The 17,511-nt window shown below is 40.6% G+C and overlaps 1 protein-coding gene across 3 annotated transcripts in view; it reads right to left on the bottom strand.

The window, feature by feature from the left end:
• The window catches only part of ARHGAP10 (Rho GTPase activating protein 10), an 849,665-nt gene that overhangs the window by 580,509 nt on the left and 251,645 nt on the right, over positions 1-17,511 (bottom strand). For all 3 annotated transcript variants that reach the window (XM_069242631.1, XM_069242629.1, XM_069242630.1), the window contains exons 4-5: positions 16,797-16,868; positions 7,359-7,460 (exon numbers count right to left, since the gene is read on the bottom strand). In XM_069242631.1, the coding sequence (XP_069098732.1) occupies positions 7,359-7,460; positions 16,797-16,868 (174 nt within the window). The remainder of the gene's footprint in view (positions 1-7,358; positions 7,461-16,796; positions 16,869-17,511) is intronic.

The following is a 17,511-nucleotide window of genomic DNA, read 5'->3' as shown; positions in this document are numbered from 1 at the left end:
AGAAGGTGAGGAACCTCAATTCTTAACAAAAAGATTAAGCAAGTACTGTTCATAAGCTTTGTTCTTTGAGTTTTTGCAGGCCATCCCCAGATTAAAGAAAACAATCTTTCCTATCTGTCATTAACCAATCATGTCTCTATTTGAAATGAGCTAAAGACTTGGCCTTTTAAACAAATGTTTCCCTGACTCTAAACAATTCTCTAGACTCGCTAGGCATGCATCTCACAGTGCCAAAAAATCACTGATTGCATGTTTGACAAATAAATTAACATAAAATTATATTGAGTACTTTTGAGGGATTAAGTACAATACAACAGTTAGAAGTCTGTACTACGATAGAGTGAGAAAGTCAGGAAGACCAAGGAGACCGACAGAATGAAGCTTACCCCTTGTCTGATGAAACAAGAGAAGATCACAATACTATATGGGAACTCCAGGACACCAAACGAAAGGTCACAAGATGAGGATGAAAACGGTAACTCAAAAAACACAAGAGTCAAACACAAAGACCAATAGATTGCTAAGGGAACTAAAGGGGAAGCGTAACCGTGATGAACCAAAAAGGAAAAAACAAAAGCTCATGGATGGGTAAATGAATGCCAAGTCAAGTGAAGTGGAGAACCACAGAAACAGTGCAACCTGCTGCTAGACAACTGGTACATACTGGAAATACTGACTCCCACTGACACCCTGGCAGTGACCAAGCTGAAGTGAGGTGAACCTGTGCTGTGCTGTCTAGCATTTTCGTGAGCCCAATTTCCACTGTCATATGTTCCAAATATTTCAAGTTGCCCCAACCCTGCCAGCGACTATGTCTGTGACCTTCCTAAATCCGGGCATGAAGGTGTTAGATGTTGGCATACAGAAAGAGAAAGCTTCAGAAAAGCTCCAACAAATAAGGAACTAAGTTTTGCCCTGCTATATGCAAAGGCACAACAACGTGAACCATAGATGCCACAACGTCCATATCTTCAAACTTTAAAAAAACGCCTGGCATATCACTTTAATAGCAGAAAGTCATACAGTTGGCAGATATTAATTAGCTTAGCTAGATAAAAAAAAACGAAATCATGTTTGTATTAGCCTGTGATGGGCAGCTTGGCAGAATTTAGCTGGGTAAGCCCAAACTGCAGCATCAACAACTAAAGTTGGGCCCATAATACTCCATTTCAACCAATGTTGTTAGTTCTAAAATCTTTTCATGGGATAGTTATGGGCATCAACAGCCCCCTGGAGTCAGCCAACTATGAATGTTATTGGTTACAGGCGTTCATGTTTAAGTCACACATTATCTAGATGCTGTTCTTGATTGACAAATAACAATTATAGATTTGTTTGACCTGCTGATTCCTGAAATGTCCCTGGTGGTTATTCCAAAAGAAACAGTGACAGAGCAAGAAACTTATTTCATTTTTTTTCACTGCAATAAATGAGTTTAGCTCTCAGGGAATGCTGAGAGAGAACCTGCAAAATAGCTACAGAGAATTAGCAAACCTCAGAAACGGCAAGCAACATTCTGTATTGAAACACCTAAGGCAACACGTTTGAAAGTTGGGCCTAGTATTAACTATACTACTAACATTACAATATAAATACCTGTGACAGTGGATAAAATTATAAGGTGACTTTACCCACTGGAAAAAGCTTTCTATAAAACAGAACCACAAAAACAAGATCTGGTAGCTGTCTTCGAAAAAGAAGAGTATTTTCTCTTCACAGCCGTGATAGATTACTTTGATCATACATGCCATGTAAACCAAAGACAACGAAAGGAAACGCTTGCTGTCTTTCAGTATTGCAAAAGCACACAAATCTACATTTGAACATAAAGTATAGAAACTGCTGCAAATCAGTAAGTCTGAACCCCCTGAAATGTACTGATATTTCCCTATTTTAGTTTTACAAAAATCAGATGGCTCAATATCAAATGCCAAAAGTCTATTCCTTAATTGACTTACTCAGAAATACACAGTTCACAAATTAGTTGAACAAAGAGATACTGGCAGATTTCTCAAAGATTGTCACAAAACTGCCTCTGCACTGGAATCCTTCCATTTGGGCTACATAGTACAACCTCATGAGAAAAACCTGCACATTCTCCATACTTGAATGGCATATACTATCCACACCAGATTGAAAAATACACACCAAGAATATTCTACGGGTCTTAAAGCAAGCTAGTGTTACAGTAAATGTCCAAAACAAAGCAAAGCAACTATAAGGCTTGGTTTATAAATTAAACAACTTTATCAGTCATGTAGGAAAGTGCTTATGGTTACCCCCACTTTCTGTCTGGTACCTGATGGGATTTCGAATGAAAGTGCACTGGCTTCCTGCCAACCAGGTCCCTAGTGCCAGATCTCTTTCTCAAAACTGTACCATTGTTTCCCCAATTGGCAAACCCTTTAGCACCCTCTGTAAGTCCCTAGTAAATGGTACTAAAGAGGGTCTAGGGCTGCAGCACGAATTGTGCCACCCAAAGGGACCACTCACCAAGCGCATGAGAAGCTGCCATTGCAGGCTGCATGCCTTGGTGCAGACAAAAGTGAAAAAGCAACATGGCACACATCATGTGTGCCATGTCTCCTAACTCTGTATGCAATTTATGTAAGTCACCCATACTGCAGGGCCTTACAGCCCTAAGGCACGGTGCATTGCAAAACATATGAGGGCATATTTGCAATAGCAGATATGCCCCTGCTATATCTTTGTCGATTCCTAGACATAAGTGGACAGGGAAGCCATTTTAAATGGATGTGCTGGACACTGATCAATACGAGTTCCTCAGCTACATGAGGGCTTCACTGAAGATAGGGATGCTTGGGATCAAAGCTCTTGTAGGTGCTTTGCTCTCAGGTGGTCAGCTACAAAGCCTGCTCTGGGAGGGGAGTTACACACCCCCACCCAAAAGAATGATTTGTAAATCTACATTCCAAGGTGGGGAGATTCAAAGAAGCCCATTGGCCTTTTTATGCCGATCTGGCTTCCCTCGCAAGGGAGATGCCGACCCCCGCCCCTGGGCCCATTTGGCACCTGTACAGGAGTGAAATTTAGTATTCAGAGAGGTGTGTCCAACCCTCAGGTCAATCCTACCCCTAAGGTGAGCTGCCTGAGCTGGACACCACATTTCAGAATCTGCCATCTTGATGTTAGCAGATTTAGGAATTCTGGGACAGGGTTTTGCCCACTTCCCACAGGAAATGGTCATATAGGGGGTGCAGTGACCCCAGGGGTAAGTAGCCCATTGGCTACTACCCTATATTCCCTGAAACAACCCTAAATTCAGTATTTAGGGGGGGCCCTGGCACCAAAGAAGCAGATCCTGATGAACTAGGATGACCAAGGACACTGAAGAGCCGCGAAAGCATGAGGAGAAAAGAAGCAGCTGACCTGCTACCAACCCCATCAGCCTGTCTGCACCCTTCGCTGAAATCTGCCCCAAAGTTGACTTGTCCTGCAGTTGTGACTCCGGAAACCTGGGAGGACTGCCTGCCTTCAATAAAGACTCAAGACCTCCCGTGAACAGCAGAACTGTTCTCCCTCAAACTCTAAGAATGGACTCTGAACCCTCCAGAACTGCCAAAAACCGATACCTGAAGACACCTCTGCACCCATCACCCCTGAGCTGTGGAGAAGAGGACCAAAGGTGCCTATCTGTGCCAAGCATCATGAGGCCTGAGCCCCCCTGTTGGTTCAACCCAACTAGCTTCGCAGTGAGTGATCTCCACAGAAACACTGGCATCCCATGTTATTTTGCACCCTGCACCCAGCCGCCCTTGCGTTGCTGGTGGTGTACTGCTGGTGCTGCCTTGGACCATGCCCACAAACTCCTGGAGATTGGTCTTGTAAGTCGTTGTACTCTACCTGTTTCGAGAACTTGTTCTTCCTTCCATAGGATAACACAGTAGAACTCAGAAATTGCACTGTGTCCACTTTTTAAAGTGAAAAGTATTTATTTTTAAAAACGTACTTACCTGAACACATTTTCTCTGATGCCTAAACATATATAAATATACTTGCTATTTTTTATAAATTGGTGTGGATCTCCTTTTTGAGTCATGTGTCTAATTTATTGATCATTGTGTGTATTTGTAGATGCCTTGCACTCCTCTGTGTTAAGCCTAAGGCTGCTCAACCACACCACCTCCAAATATAGCACTTTGGGATTGCATAGCAAGCTCCTGTCCACTCATTGGGGAACCCCTGGACTCTTTACACATTATATCCAGTTATTGAATATCACATAAAGAGCCAGGGTCCTACAACGCCTATTATAAATAATGTGAAAAATATTAAAGAAATTCCTCTAATAAACCTGCAAAAAAGAAGTTGGTGCTTTCCTGGGCTTTGCTAGGTACATGGAAATGTCCTTGATTTTGCTTCATCTGCTGCTTCAACACAAGTAAAACTGATAGATAAAGCGTATGGGGCCTTTCACCATTTGTTTACAGCCCCCTGGTTCGAAACAAATCAGTGCTATTGTGCTACAGCCAGATGGGTCAGGCATTGGATTAGGTGTAGTTAGTTCCATCTTAGAAGAAGCTAATTGTTGTTCCACAGCAGAGAAAGGATGCCTGTCCAGGAAGTGGGCAGTAGAGTGTTTGAAGAACTATCGCTGAGACAAACATTTAATTCTCTTCAATGATCATTCCCCCTATGTACTAGTCTGCTCAGTGTAAATATAGTAATCAGTGTGTATTGAAATGGTCCCTCTTCTTCTCCAATATACACAGTCCAGGTCATCTACATGAAAATAGAGGAAATTATCTCAAGCTGCAATATACTCTTTGATTGAATCTCAGTACCTGTGGGGGGGGAAGGAATGAGGATTTAAGAGGCCGGAAGCAAGAGTGCAGACAATGATGCAACAGCCCAGGTATGTAATCTCTTCTCACCTCGTCCCACAAAAAACATGATCATGGTATTTTTTGTGAGACCACAAAACACTGATTCCATCATATTTATTAAGGTATTTTTGAGTTTGTAACGACAAGGGCCAGGATGTGAAAATCAGAAACTCAAATTGCGGCTGATGACTTATCACTATCTCTTGCTGACACACCCAGATAGTCTTACCTTTAACTCCCTCACAATCTCACGACCCTTTGAATTTACTTGATAGCAAGTTCGCAGAAGAGAAACAAGAGGGATGTGTAGTAATAGTGAATGTGTGGTTAAAATGGAAGTGGTGGGATTCAGTCAGAGTTTTATTAAAGGACTGATATGCTATCCTGTCGATCCCAGTTTTCTAATAAAAATGTCGATACTCTATGTTGGTTAGGTTTTCCTTTGTGTCCAGAATAGAGGATAGAAAAAGACTAATGGGGGAAGATTGGCTTTAAAGAGAATTACTCATTCAGTGGGGTTAGCTATGGAGGGAGGTAAATACAATGAGACAGCAGGTTGGATACAGACAGAGGCAGAAGTATTGTATGTTTCCTTGATGATCCACACAGAGAATCATCACAGAAGCTAGGCCTCTCTGGACGACTGGATACAACTGAAAGTTGACTATCTGAGGAATGACTGGGATTTTGCGGTGCTGCCAGCTCTATATGTAATTTAATAAAGTGAATGAGAAGAATCTTGGCATTTAGTTATATTGGGTAAATACCTTTGATGTGCATTTAACAACATGTTTTAAGCGCTGGGCTTTTATCTGAAAAAAAAATCATAAATTCTAGGGGTTACAGTCTTGTATTTGGTTCAGCTCAACCAATTTACTTCCACATCTGAATACAATTAGTTTCAGAAGAACACCCCAATATTGGATATGTGCGTCAGCATTTGTAGAGCTATCTGGCAATCCTAAATGTAGGAATCTTTGGATGCCAAACAGCACAGAGTTCTAATCTCCTGAAATGGCGTCAAACTATGGGAATTCAGGCCAAATATTAATATTTTTTACTGTGTCATTTCTGAGCAAACAAACACTTGGCGACCATTAGCAGCAGACAGCTTGGAGATAAATTTCCTGCAAAATGACTGAACCACTGAGTCGCGCTATCCCCGCAGGAGGTGGATATGTCCAGTATGTCTGAACCTAGAAGCTATGTGTGATTTGGCTGCATAAAGGATTTTCAAGACTGACACCTCAGGCCCAATTGTTTTTGCAGTAAGTGGCTTTGTGTTAAATGTATGGTTCAAACCCTCAAAGATTATGAGCCAGCAGTGTAGAGGTGCACATGCCCTTGCCACGCCAGGGTGCGACCCATGATTTGGTTTTACTCTGTAATAGATTTGATTGGATAGCGTTATATGACAATTGATATGAATTTATGCTCTTTTACATCCGACTCTCAGATATTAGCATTCTTAACGCACGGTTCACTTTATAGTCTCTATAGATGCAGCAACGATGTTCATGGCCATAGATTTGCAATGTTTTTTTTTAAAGTTGTTTTTATTTGTCTAGTGCATTTTACTTGAGACTGTTTTTATCTTAAGAAATGTATTTGTATGCTGTAAATTGTATTCACTAAGACTATGAGATTAATTGCAAATGTATTAGGCATGACACCGATTTAATTCGTATGTTGTCTTTTGACTTCTGTATACTTTGATGGTTAAAAAAAAAAAGTTGAATAATCTTACTTTAATGATGACTGAACCAATTAAACGCATATGATAAGTGTGGCATTGGTTTTACCAACTGAATTATCTCCGAGATAAAAAACAGAAGAACATGAAGGGGGCAGAGGGAATGGCTGAGTAAGAAAGACATTTGAAATATGTTTTATCAGGGTCTCTGTGCTTTCATTGTTGGGTGGAAGTCGCTGTACCTGTGTGACTGAACCAGCGAGGGGTCGTTTTTACACTTGTACATTCATTTATACTAGTACTCACTCACGGGTGAGGCTGCGGTTGACGCTGGTCTCCATTCATGGACGTCAACGCATTGAAATGTAAATTCACATTTATGCTGTGAGCTAAATGACAAATACATTTGCCTCAAGGATTTTTTGTAGGAAACTATAACGTATGATTTTTTACTTTACTTTTTGGTTACTAAGTTTAAAAAATCAACTATATACCCTACGGTGTCTTCATAAACACAAATGGATCATTTGCAAATTTTAACTGTGATCTTGATTTGGCTCCTGAGCTGAATGAGCCGGCGCTCAAGTAAATAAGATTACTTCTTGTTGTGATAAAGATGTTATGCCAGTTATATTTGACAATTGTTTATGTGTGAAACAACAATATAAAACGTTCTACGAACATAAAAAACAACTATTCAGTTGGGCTAGTAGTCTGATTAATACTGCAGTACAAAATGGTTGTGATCTGTGCTCGAGTAGCATAGTATGGGTTTGGGGTATTCTTAGACGAACCGAGATAGCACCATTAAGCAGTACCTCTATTAGATGGGGTTCCTTCTTCTTTGCTGACAAGTTTAAATGTTTGTCCAATAAGCTGTAGTTTTTTTCTGTCTCTTTGTCAAATTTCTTTTTCTCCTCCTGTGGGCAAAAATGTAAGATTAACTTTGTTCTTCTATACATCAAACCACATTCATATCTGCTCAAAATAATCACTAAGTGTGCATCTTTACCAACAGAGAATGTTAATGCTTGGTGTGTGCTTCCAATCAAAGAAGCCTTAAAATAACACATTGATAACAAAAATATGGTAGGTATGAATCAAATTAGGGATAGCATTTGGCAGCTGGGCCTCACATGCAGGGGCCTCTAATTAGCAGAGCATATACAATTATCTGCAGGTATCTAGAAATGCTAAAGGGCAAGCCATTTCATTGGATTCTGTGTTTAAGTCCCACTGAAAATTAGGGCAGTTGGTGTGACTTTTTTTTAAAAACGTTTTAGTTTGATGTTATCAACACGTAAGAAACAAAAAGGAAACTTTACATAACAAACTCACTTCACATTACATTTCCTAAGAATAAAATACAACAAGCATTTACAATGCATCGGGTCTCGCGTTTGCTCATGTTAGAGCTGATCGCGTTGTAAACTCCTAACCCGACTTTTCACCTATCGGGCAAAAGTGCATTTATGTACATAACCCGAAAAAGTGAAATCAAGTATGTAAAGCGCTCGACTTCTGCCAAGCGAGATCGGGCTCGGAAATTTGAGAAAAAAGTCCACGAGCCCGATGGAAAACAGCGAGCCTTGCATGTTTTCTGTACTTGGTCGCTGCACTGGAGGAGGGCTAGCCACCGGAAAAGGCATGACATATGCGTGCCTTCGACTAATGAAAGCAAGCAGATTTTATTAGGGAAGCCCACCAACCAATAAAAAACAGGGCTCCGAGCCCTTTTCTAAATACAAAAGAGTCTCCCTGCTAAACGCATGTGCGAGCGCATGCAACGCAGGCTCGACCCTAAAAAACAATGATGAGCCCATGAAACTAAAATCCTTCAATAAAAAATCTGTCCTATATGTTGGTGGCGCAGACAGTTAGAAAAGCACAAGAAAATCAAACAAAGGTGAACAATCGTACATACAGCTTATAAAGAAATAGTGATCTTGCCCAACATGCATAATGTGCCTTTTTAATTGAGAAAAATCTTTCTAGTGAACCCAGATTGAATAGTGCCAGCAGCCAATGCTACAAAAACGAGTCCTTTGAACATTTCCTTTTAAGAAAGCCTTATTGCCTCTTGAGAGGCTCTTGTTCTAAACTGGTACACCAATGCGGAAAATTGGTCAAGCCCTCATCCAAACTGATCAATTTAAGGGCCTTACACCCTTGTAAAAGATGCAGCTTATTCCATTTTTAAATCATACTTGGAATTATTTAGAAGGAAATATTGTGGAAATTTCCACAAAGCACCACGTCAAATTTTCCATGTTCGCTTGTCTATAATGATGCGAAACATTGCTATTGTTCTATATTTTGTCACATCAAGCCCTGCTTAGGTTAAAAAGTAGCTGAACACTGTAAGCACCAAACTAATTGAAAAGTGCAGTTTTGCAGACAGAGGAGAATTATACGGATGGATGATTTATAAATAATACAGAGTCAGAGATGAATTGGAAGTGGAAGTTCCATGCCCCGAAAAATAAAAGACTGAGGGCCTAATTAAGAGTTTTGGTGGACAGGAAAGCCCAACCGCCAAACTCCTGTGAGGGTGGCCGCCACCTTCATGGAGATCATCCTGCCGGAGTTATTAAGAGTTTCCCGCTAGGTTGGTGGGCAGAAACTGAGGTTTCCACCCCTGACCTAGCGGGAAACAGGCTACCACATTGTCTCCGGCTCGTATTTGATCCAACGGCAATGCTCTAGCGCGCAGGGTGCACCAGCACCCTCGCAATGTTCACTGTCTGCAAAGCCAAGTGCAAGGGGAGAGCAGGGCCCTCCCTGTGGCTCCCTGTACCTGTTCTCCGCCAGCAATGTTATTGCTATGAAAAGGCTGGTGGAGAACAAAGTAATAATCAGCAGGGCAGTGCTGCATGCAGTGCTGCCGTGGCGGATTATGATCTCCACCACCGCCAGGCCGCCGGGATCCTGATCTCACCGCAAGGGTTTTAAAGTGGCGGTCCTGCCCGCCACCGCGGGTGTGCCAGTCTGAAGACCGCCAAACTCACAATGAGGCCCTCAGATTTGGTGGAAAGTGGCTCCAAGGAAAGCCACGTAATGAGATCCTCTGCATAATACTTGCTGGGCCAGGTTTTGGGGACATTGGTAAGTTAAAGCAGTGGTATGAAAAGAGTACAGATACTGCTGCCAGCAGTGAGCACAGTAATGACTATGAAAGGGCGAATGATGGCTAGTTTGTTCGGTTCACAGGCAGCTGCTGCATTCTGGATCACCTGAATTTTATTAAAGATCTACTTTGCAACTTGCGAAAGTGATATAGCAATCTTTCACATTACTACTACTAATGCCCTATCATGCTTGGGCCAGCAGCTTTCAAGCTGAAAAATCTCAAAATGTAGCCTTTTTAATTAACTTTACATTTAAAATACAGACTTCATGCCTCCTCTCTGGAAAACAGTGTCATTGGCATAAATGCATTCACAAGTCTCAGCCTTAATTCAGTTATTTTAACATAGGTCAGTATTGCTGGTATTGTCTCTGCTGCAGCTTGGCGGTGAAAGATACTTGTTGAGAATGAACCCCTAAAAGCCTAAAATGGTATTGTGAGTCCCTGTCAAGTAATTACAAAACCAGGCATCTGGGTAAAACTGATGCACACCATCTGGTGAGAGAAGCATCATCAGTAGGGGACCCCTGAAAGATGTATTCTCTTAGAGGACAACATCTCTTCCAGGTTTCTCCACAAAAAAACACATAGCTATAGAACATCAGAAGCAGAACACATTACCGACCATTCTGAAGGATCCAAAGTATATAAGGACTACAAGTCATTACTGCATATTTCACTGCCAGATTTTAGTATTTTCAAAAAATGTGGCACCTCTCAGAATTATCTTTTGTGACATGTACCCTACATCAGAAACCTTTCTGAGCCACTCATGAAATAAATGTACACCTTGAAGCAGACAAGGTCACTCCACAATCTGTCAGATTGAAGTTAATCTAGACATTTTAAATATTGTTTGGATATAAAAGGCAGACTAGTTCCGGTTCCAAAATCTCAGTCTGACAACTGCGTAAGCCTTAGGAAACTGGAGTCACCTTACAATGCTTTTACATAACATTTTGACAAAGGTGGTGATATATGTAAAAATCATAAATTGTTTCTGTTCAGGTACTAATTAGAATTGTTTTTATGAATCAAGTTTATACTAAATATTACTTACACCAGTTGAGGAATGGTGTACAGGAAGCAAATGTGGTGAAATGGCTAAGGTGTTATCCTCAGAGACTTACCTGCTTGTCCTACCATTGACGCTTGACTATAGTGGCTCTGGGCAAATCACTTACTGTGTCTTTTTCTTAAATTGTAATGAGCTGTAATTTGAATGCCAACAATGCAGTATCCAGTCTAGTAGTGTCCAAATTACATGTCCTCATAACCTTCACCTTCCTCCAACATCTCACTCTAGTTTTTGTATGCTGTCTTAACCATGCCCCATGCATTATACACATCTTTATTTCTAATTAGTATTAAAAATATTCCATGCCAACTGCTCCCCATTTCTTGGAGCTAAATGTCAAATACAAAAAAAAGAGAAAATCAACACGAAGAAGAGGCACTGCTGTAGAATTAGCATATTTTGAGAGGCCCCAGGTCGATTTCACAAACATGTCAAAGAAATAGATTTAGTCTATGTATTTAAGAATCCTGCTGACTTATTTTTAACAACATCTGATTTTCAAATATGGACCCAGAGAACTTGTTCAACAGAAATTAAGATTCCCTAGATCAGGTACAAGAGGCGACAATCAACAGGACAATCAATGTCTTCAAATGTCCATTGGGACACTCACTGAAGGATTCGGTCATGTTAGTCCTGCTTTTCCTAAAGAAGCGACCCTCTCGTACAAAAGGGAGGATGAAAAGGTGACAGGATCATAGAACAGCCCAACATCAAATATAGCCAAAAAAAATAAGATCTAAGCACTATTGCACGTCTTGAGAGAAGAATGGAATTCACCTGGGCTGCCTCTTCCACTGGCAGAGGAGTAGTATAGCAAGAAAAGCGATACATGCAACTGCCGCTCGTGGAGGCGCGGGAAGGATGGAAATGAAACGTGTGTTTGGAGAGTCAACAATCTAATAACAAATGGGTATGTCAAAGCAAGAGATGTGAGGGTGAAACAAAAGAATTAGTGAAACAGAAAAGAGTATGCTTAGGGAAGGCAGAGAGAAAACTGTAAGTGGTGCATATGCTGGGCAGGGGCATGCAGAGATGGCTCACTTCACGAATGTACGGATGGTGCATTCCCTAGAGCCGTGCAGTCAAGAGAGTCTCTTTTGAAAAATGGACACACAGCTGCTATCTTACCATTCTGAGAGAAATCTGATTGTAAAAATGTTAGCTTTTCCATCGTCCAAAAACATGGTAATAGCTTGTAACCTTTTATCCAAATTAAATAGTTGAATGTATTAAGGAGGTAGGGGCTAGAATGCCCCCCCACCCTTTAAACATTTTGACTAGTAATGTGAATTTTCTCTTTGAACTAGATCTGTCCTCGCCCTATGGGCATGGTGTCGATGTCCCTTCCAAGGCACTGGCATCGCAGTTACTATAGTTAATCTTTGATCGATTTGGTAAATAGTCAGAAAAAAAATCCTTAACTGATCTATCCTACGAAAAGTGGAGGCCGGTAGATATTTCTTATTTATTTGCTCTATATTCTTACCCTCAAGTAAATAAGTGCCAGAAAATGTATATGGATGCTTTAGCCCATTAAATGAGATCGCAGTTATACATATATAATGTCTCCCCCAGGCAGTCTCTCCTTTTCCCTTCCCATAGTGTATCTTTGCCCTTTCTAGGTGTTATTTTATAAAATGTACTGATGAGAACGAATGCTGTACTGCTGAAACTAATCACAAACAAATAATAAAAAAAAAAAGAAAACCAACTACTTAACTAACTTCACACCAGAGGATTTACTAACATAGGCAGGTGAAATAAAGTGACCACAATGCATTTGGAGTGTGATCCACAGCACACCTCAAGTGATGCCCTCTGCTAAATGTAATTGCAAAGTTTCTATTTGATTTTTGTTCAGCTGTTTGGAAATTTGTTTTACTAGTGCTCACGGTGTTATAACTCTTTCACAGGAGATTTATTCATTAAAAGTTTAATGTTCATTTAGTGTGTTTAAGTTACCATAACCAGGTGCAAAAATCAGTCTACTGGGCCTTTCTGGATTTGCATTGACAGCTGAAGGCAACTAGCTTTTAAAAGTGCAATGGAAAGTTTTCGAGATGCATGTTTTCCTCTTTACAGTGCTTTGCTGTTCATAAAATAGTCAAAAGGGGATTCGTTTTGTGGTGAAATTGCGTGTATTGTAAGTATTGTGTGCTTCGAAGAAAGCCACCAGGAGAGGCCCATTGTATGCAGGTTAAAGGGGATATCTGAATATTAACTTTAAGCAGATTCCTAACATAAGCCTGTTTTATGTAACTAAATTTAAAAATATTTCTGGCATTATCTTTTATTAGTATAGCCTATAGTGCTACTTCACACCAAGCAAAGAACATGGTTTTCTACTCCCCTGAACAGATAAAATGTACTTCTTTTGGGCTGTCTGGTGGAGCTTTTTGTCGATTTTTCAGAGGCAGACTTCCTAGACTTTTTCTCTTGACTTATGAAAGATATTGATGTGGATTTCAATTAACTAATCAATTACCTTTTTGCCTTCTGTGACGATTCTTCATATGAAAAAACCTTAATGATTTGTACTTTCAATCTTGTCTTGTGTAGCTCCTCTTTATTTGCCTTGGGTTTTCATCCTTCAGGAATTACATGGCCCGGCCGGCTATCTTTCTACGGCCAGCCTCGCATGCGCAATTCAAACCTCTTAACCCAGCTTTCTTAGACAACTGGGTTGGAGATCAGGCACAGGGCTCCAGTGACTTTCGGAGCGCTGATGCAGCCTGCTCCAACCAATCCAGACGAATTGGATAATGTATTTGGTTGTGTGACGTGACCGCGCGCTTGGAGTCTGGAGCCAGGGACTGGAGAGCATTGAGGGCGTGCTGCAGGATAAGGGAAGTGAAACTTTTATTTCTTTCTTAATAGTTTATTGCAGTGCATGTTCTAATGTAATTTTGTAATGTATGTTTGTTTAAATGTGTGTAGCGCCCTGCCATTTTTTTTAATATCACCAACCGCCACTGTATGCAAGGATCTTAAATACCTGCATAGAATAGCGACCAGTTTCAAAACTGGTCTAACTTAAATTCGGCAGATGGATTAGTAGGAAAAGATTCATTGCTCACACCTGAACTGACCTTTCACTTTAAAATGATAAACTTCTAAGAATATTTAGACAGCTTCACCTAACTTTATGATTTCTTCATAACCTTGACAGGCAGATATCTGCTGCGACTCATGTATGGAAACAGTAACCTCATGCCTGTGTAATGCAGGCTACAGCATTGCTACTGATGCCCACACAGGGGGGAGGGGATTGCACCATTAACCCTGCCTATTTGTGAAGTGTTCATCACAAGAGAAACTTTAGATGCAGTTTAACATATTTTGCAGGGGACATCAGTTTGAGTTACATCACTGGTCTGTCTTGGCTTTTATATTTGAAAAAGGGGTCCGTTCCACTTCACCAAGAACAACAGGCAGGAAAAGAGGAATCTTACAAGTACTTTTCTCTTCTTCATCTGCAAACCAAACATAGCCACCTCCGTAGAAATTACCATTCATGTCAAACATGATTTGTAAAAATATGATATTTTTATTAAAAAGTCTAATTGAGCTCATAAAGGTTTTTGGGAATTAGATCATTATTTACTTGAATGGGGTTTACAAACTGAGTTTCACAACCCAGGAAGGGAGTATCATATCAATCCTTTGCTTCTATATTTAAGAACACTTCTAAGTTAATGGAGATGCAATTGACATCAAGGTGAATTTGTAAATCAAAATATTAATAAACTGTCCCTCCCAATCCAAAGCTGTGGCATGAGAAATGTGCTGTAAGTGTAAGTGATATCATGGTGCTGGGTTGCTCTTACTCTGTGTATTGCTCTACTGCACAGCTTGGGTCTTGGGGATTTCCACTCATCTTTCTATTGTTCTTCTGTTGAAAGGGCGTTACCTATTACCCAACTAAGGCATATCATTTAGCAAAAGTAAAAGTGAGACAACATGGGGACCTCAAAGGTCCACATGTTAGCTAGGAAGGATTTGTACAGGCTAAGTAGGAGGGCGATCTGAAAAGGTGTTTTTTCTAGTGTACAATAACAGTGGCATGTGCTCCTGCAACTCGTCACCACTGCTCTATGACTAATATAATTTTCTACGTGGTATTATCTTGACAGCATCACTGATGACATAAAGCCTGTGAAATGGTTCACTCTTCATCCAAACTCTACTCGGTTTCTGTAGGAAAAGACACATGAGTTACCCTCTCACACCTTATCACTTAAAGATCAGTTCTCTAAGTTTCACACAGTCCACCACTGCTGTCTCAGACCTAAAATAGAGCAACTAGGCATGAAAAGAACCAACCTGAATTGAAACTCCCTGTACTTCACAGATAACATCATCTCACTCTCCTCATTTGCATAATTTCCTTTCAGCACCAACACAGGTAAACAGCAAGGTCTAGTCATCTTTCCTAAATGTTTTCTTTAGCCCACTAATGGTTATCATCAAGTGCTTTGACCTATCTGCTACAACTGCACTGACAGAACTCAGACCATTTTAAGATTGGAAAAACCAATGGGCCCAACACCTCAGGATTAACAACTAACCCTCATAGCTGACAATCATTGAATATAGAGCAACTATTTTAAGCGTAACTCTTCTAAGAATGAGTCCATGAACTGCAGAGAATGGAAGCACTACCAGCCTACAACCACCTGGCTCTAAGAAATAGGCCCAACTCATATATATCAACTTAAGAAATCTGGACGCAATCATGAACTCGGTCTCTTCCCCAGTCCCTCAAGCAGCACTTTCTACACATTGTAAAATCTTCAACATGTCTTCCTTTATCTAGGTTTGCCTACGTTTATCAACCATCAATCTCTTCAAGACTAAGGGCCTGATTTAGAGTTTGGCGGATGGGGTACTCTGTCACAAACATGACGGATATCCCATCTGCCGAATTACAATTCCTTTCTATCCTATGGAAATCGTAATACGGTGGACAGGATATCTGTCATGTTGGTGACAGAGTAATCCTTCTGCCAAACTCTAAATCGGGCCCTAAATAAGGGACTTTTTTCCTGGGTTCCTGAGGAAAATAGTCATAAATGTGCAATAAGGCAAATCCTATACAGTTTTCATATGTGAACACATTCCAGCAGTCCTTAAAGCATCCCGATTCTGTCTTGTTGCCATTCACTTTCTCTTCAAGGCACTCACTCTTGCTGAGGGGCTTCATACAAGTAAAACAATTAAGTTACTCACAGAAAGAGAATCCGCCACTTTAGATGGGAAGGACTGAAGACTATCCCTCCCTACATAAAGAAACACATCATTGGAACCTCTTTCAATGTGCAGGCAGCACAGCTATGTAACTCTCTCGTAAAGGAACATGTAATACCACCTGGAATTCAGAAAGGTAGTTAAGATCTGATGTTTTTTTTCTGCCAATCATGAACAAAACCAAAACATTTTTCAATACGCCCCACTCCTTCCTTCACCCTCCAACCAATCACAAGATTCTCTAGAAGATTAACCATTCCAAATCTCATTTATTTTTTCTCTACTACATGTCAAGGCACAACTACTTATGATACGATAAGCGCACAAGGGAGGTCATCGCGCATTATATAAAACGCTACCTACTTGGGTCACAGTACAAATCTACCCTTTTCCAACCAAGCAGTGTGCTACTACTCAACTGCAGGATACTTTGGTGGATCATCTGAGTTACAAAGTACTATATAACTAAAGATACATCACACTGCATTTTCATGGGTAACAGCAACACTAAAAGGTGGCCTCTCAGACTCAGAAGCAATTTTCCCCACAGAACAGGAAGATTTACATGAAAAAGAAAACTATTGCAGGATATCAGTCAGTTCAAGCCTGTTGGGATGTGATGTAGTTAATAATTTAGGAAAGAAGGTGAGTAACAATGAGGAGAATGGGACACCATTCAGAAGCATACAATGCAGGCCCTAAAGCTTCAAGCATGCTGAGAACAAGTAACATTTTGTCTGGCTGTAATTAGAGTTTCCAGGTAATTGCTAATTTGGCAATAATATGGGCTATGTACTGTACCTTTACAGCTCCAAGCTTCTCTTTCCTAAATCGTTCCAAAGGCTTAATTAGGGTCTCGTTCACACTGATTGCCTGGGGGACAAACAATAATAGCATTACAGTTAAAGAGGAAGGGTATAATTCAGCATTTCACATACTTTCAAGTAATTGAAATTCAAACAAATCAAAATGTATCCAGAAAACTAGAAAAGACAACGTTGGATGTTGTATTCCTCAAAAACGAAATACATCAATTTACAAAATACTTGTAGGGGAGCGATGCTTTCACTTGCAAGTTTGCAACTTTACACATCCCTATACACTGATTAACAGCAATAGTTGGTATTAATACTATCGCAATACAAAAATATGAACAGATAATAATACCAAGGCTTCTTCCAGTCTAGATACCCGAATTCTTAACAAATCCTACCACTTTTAAAACCCAAAGTATGGCCTGTTGCTCACACTAGCATCCCGTCCTCTATTAGTCGAGTCCTTTCACTTATCAAACTTATTTTATTTTTTGTCTGTTATAATGTTTATTTAACCCCTTCTGTGCCGAGGACGTAGTGGTTACGTCCTTCGGCACAGTGCTGCTGTGCCGAGGACATAACCACTACGTCCTCGGCACACAGCCCAGAGGGAGCGCTCTCGCTCCCTCTGTGTGCTTCCCCCCACCCCCCAAAGTCAGGGATGGAAGGGGAAGCCCTTCCCCTTCTACCCCCCACCCCCC

Source organism: Pleurodeles waltl, chromosome 1_2, assembly GCF_031143425.1.
Source record: "Pleurodeles waltl isolate 20211129_DDA chromosome 1_2, aPleWal1.hap1.20221129, whole genome shotgun sequence".
Classification (NCBI taxonomy): Eukaryota; Metazoa; Chordata; class Amphibia; order Caudata; family Salamandridae; genus Pleurodeles; species Pleurodeles waltl.
The sequence above is the reverse complement of the archived record's forward strand: the minus strand, read 5'-3'. Positions and strand labels throughout refer to the sequence as shown.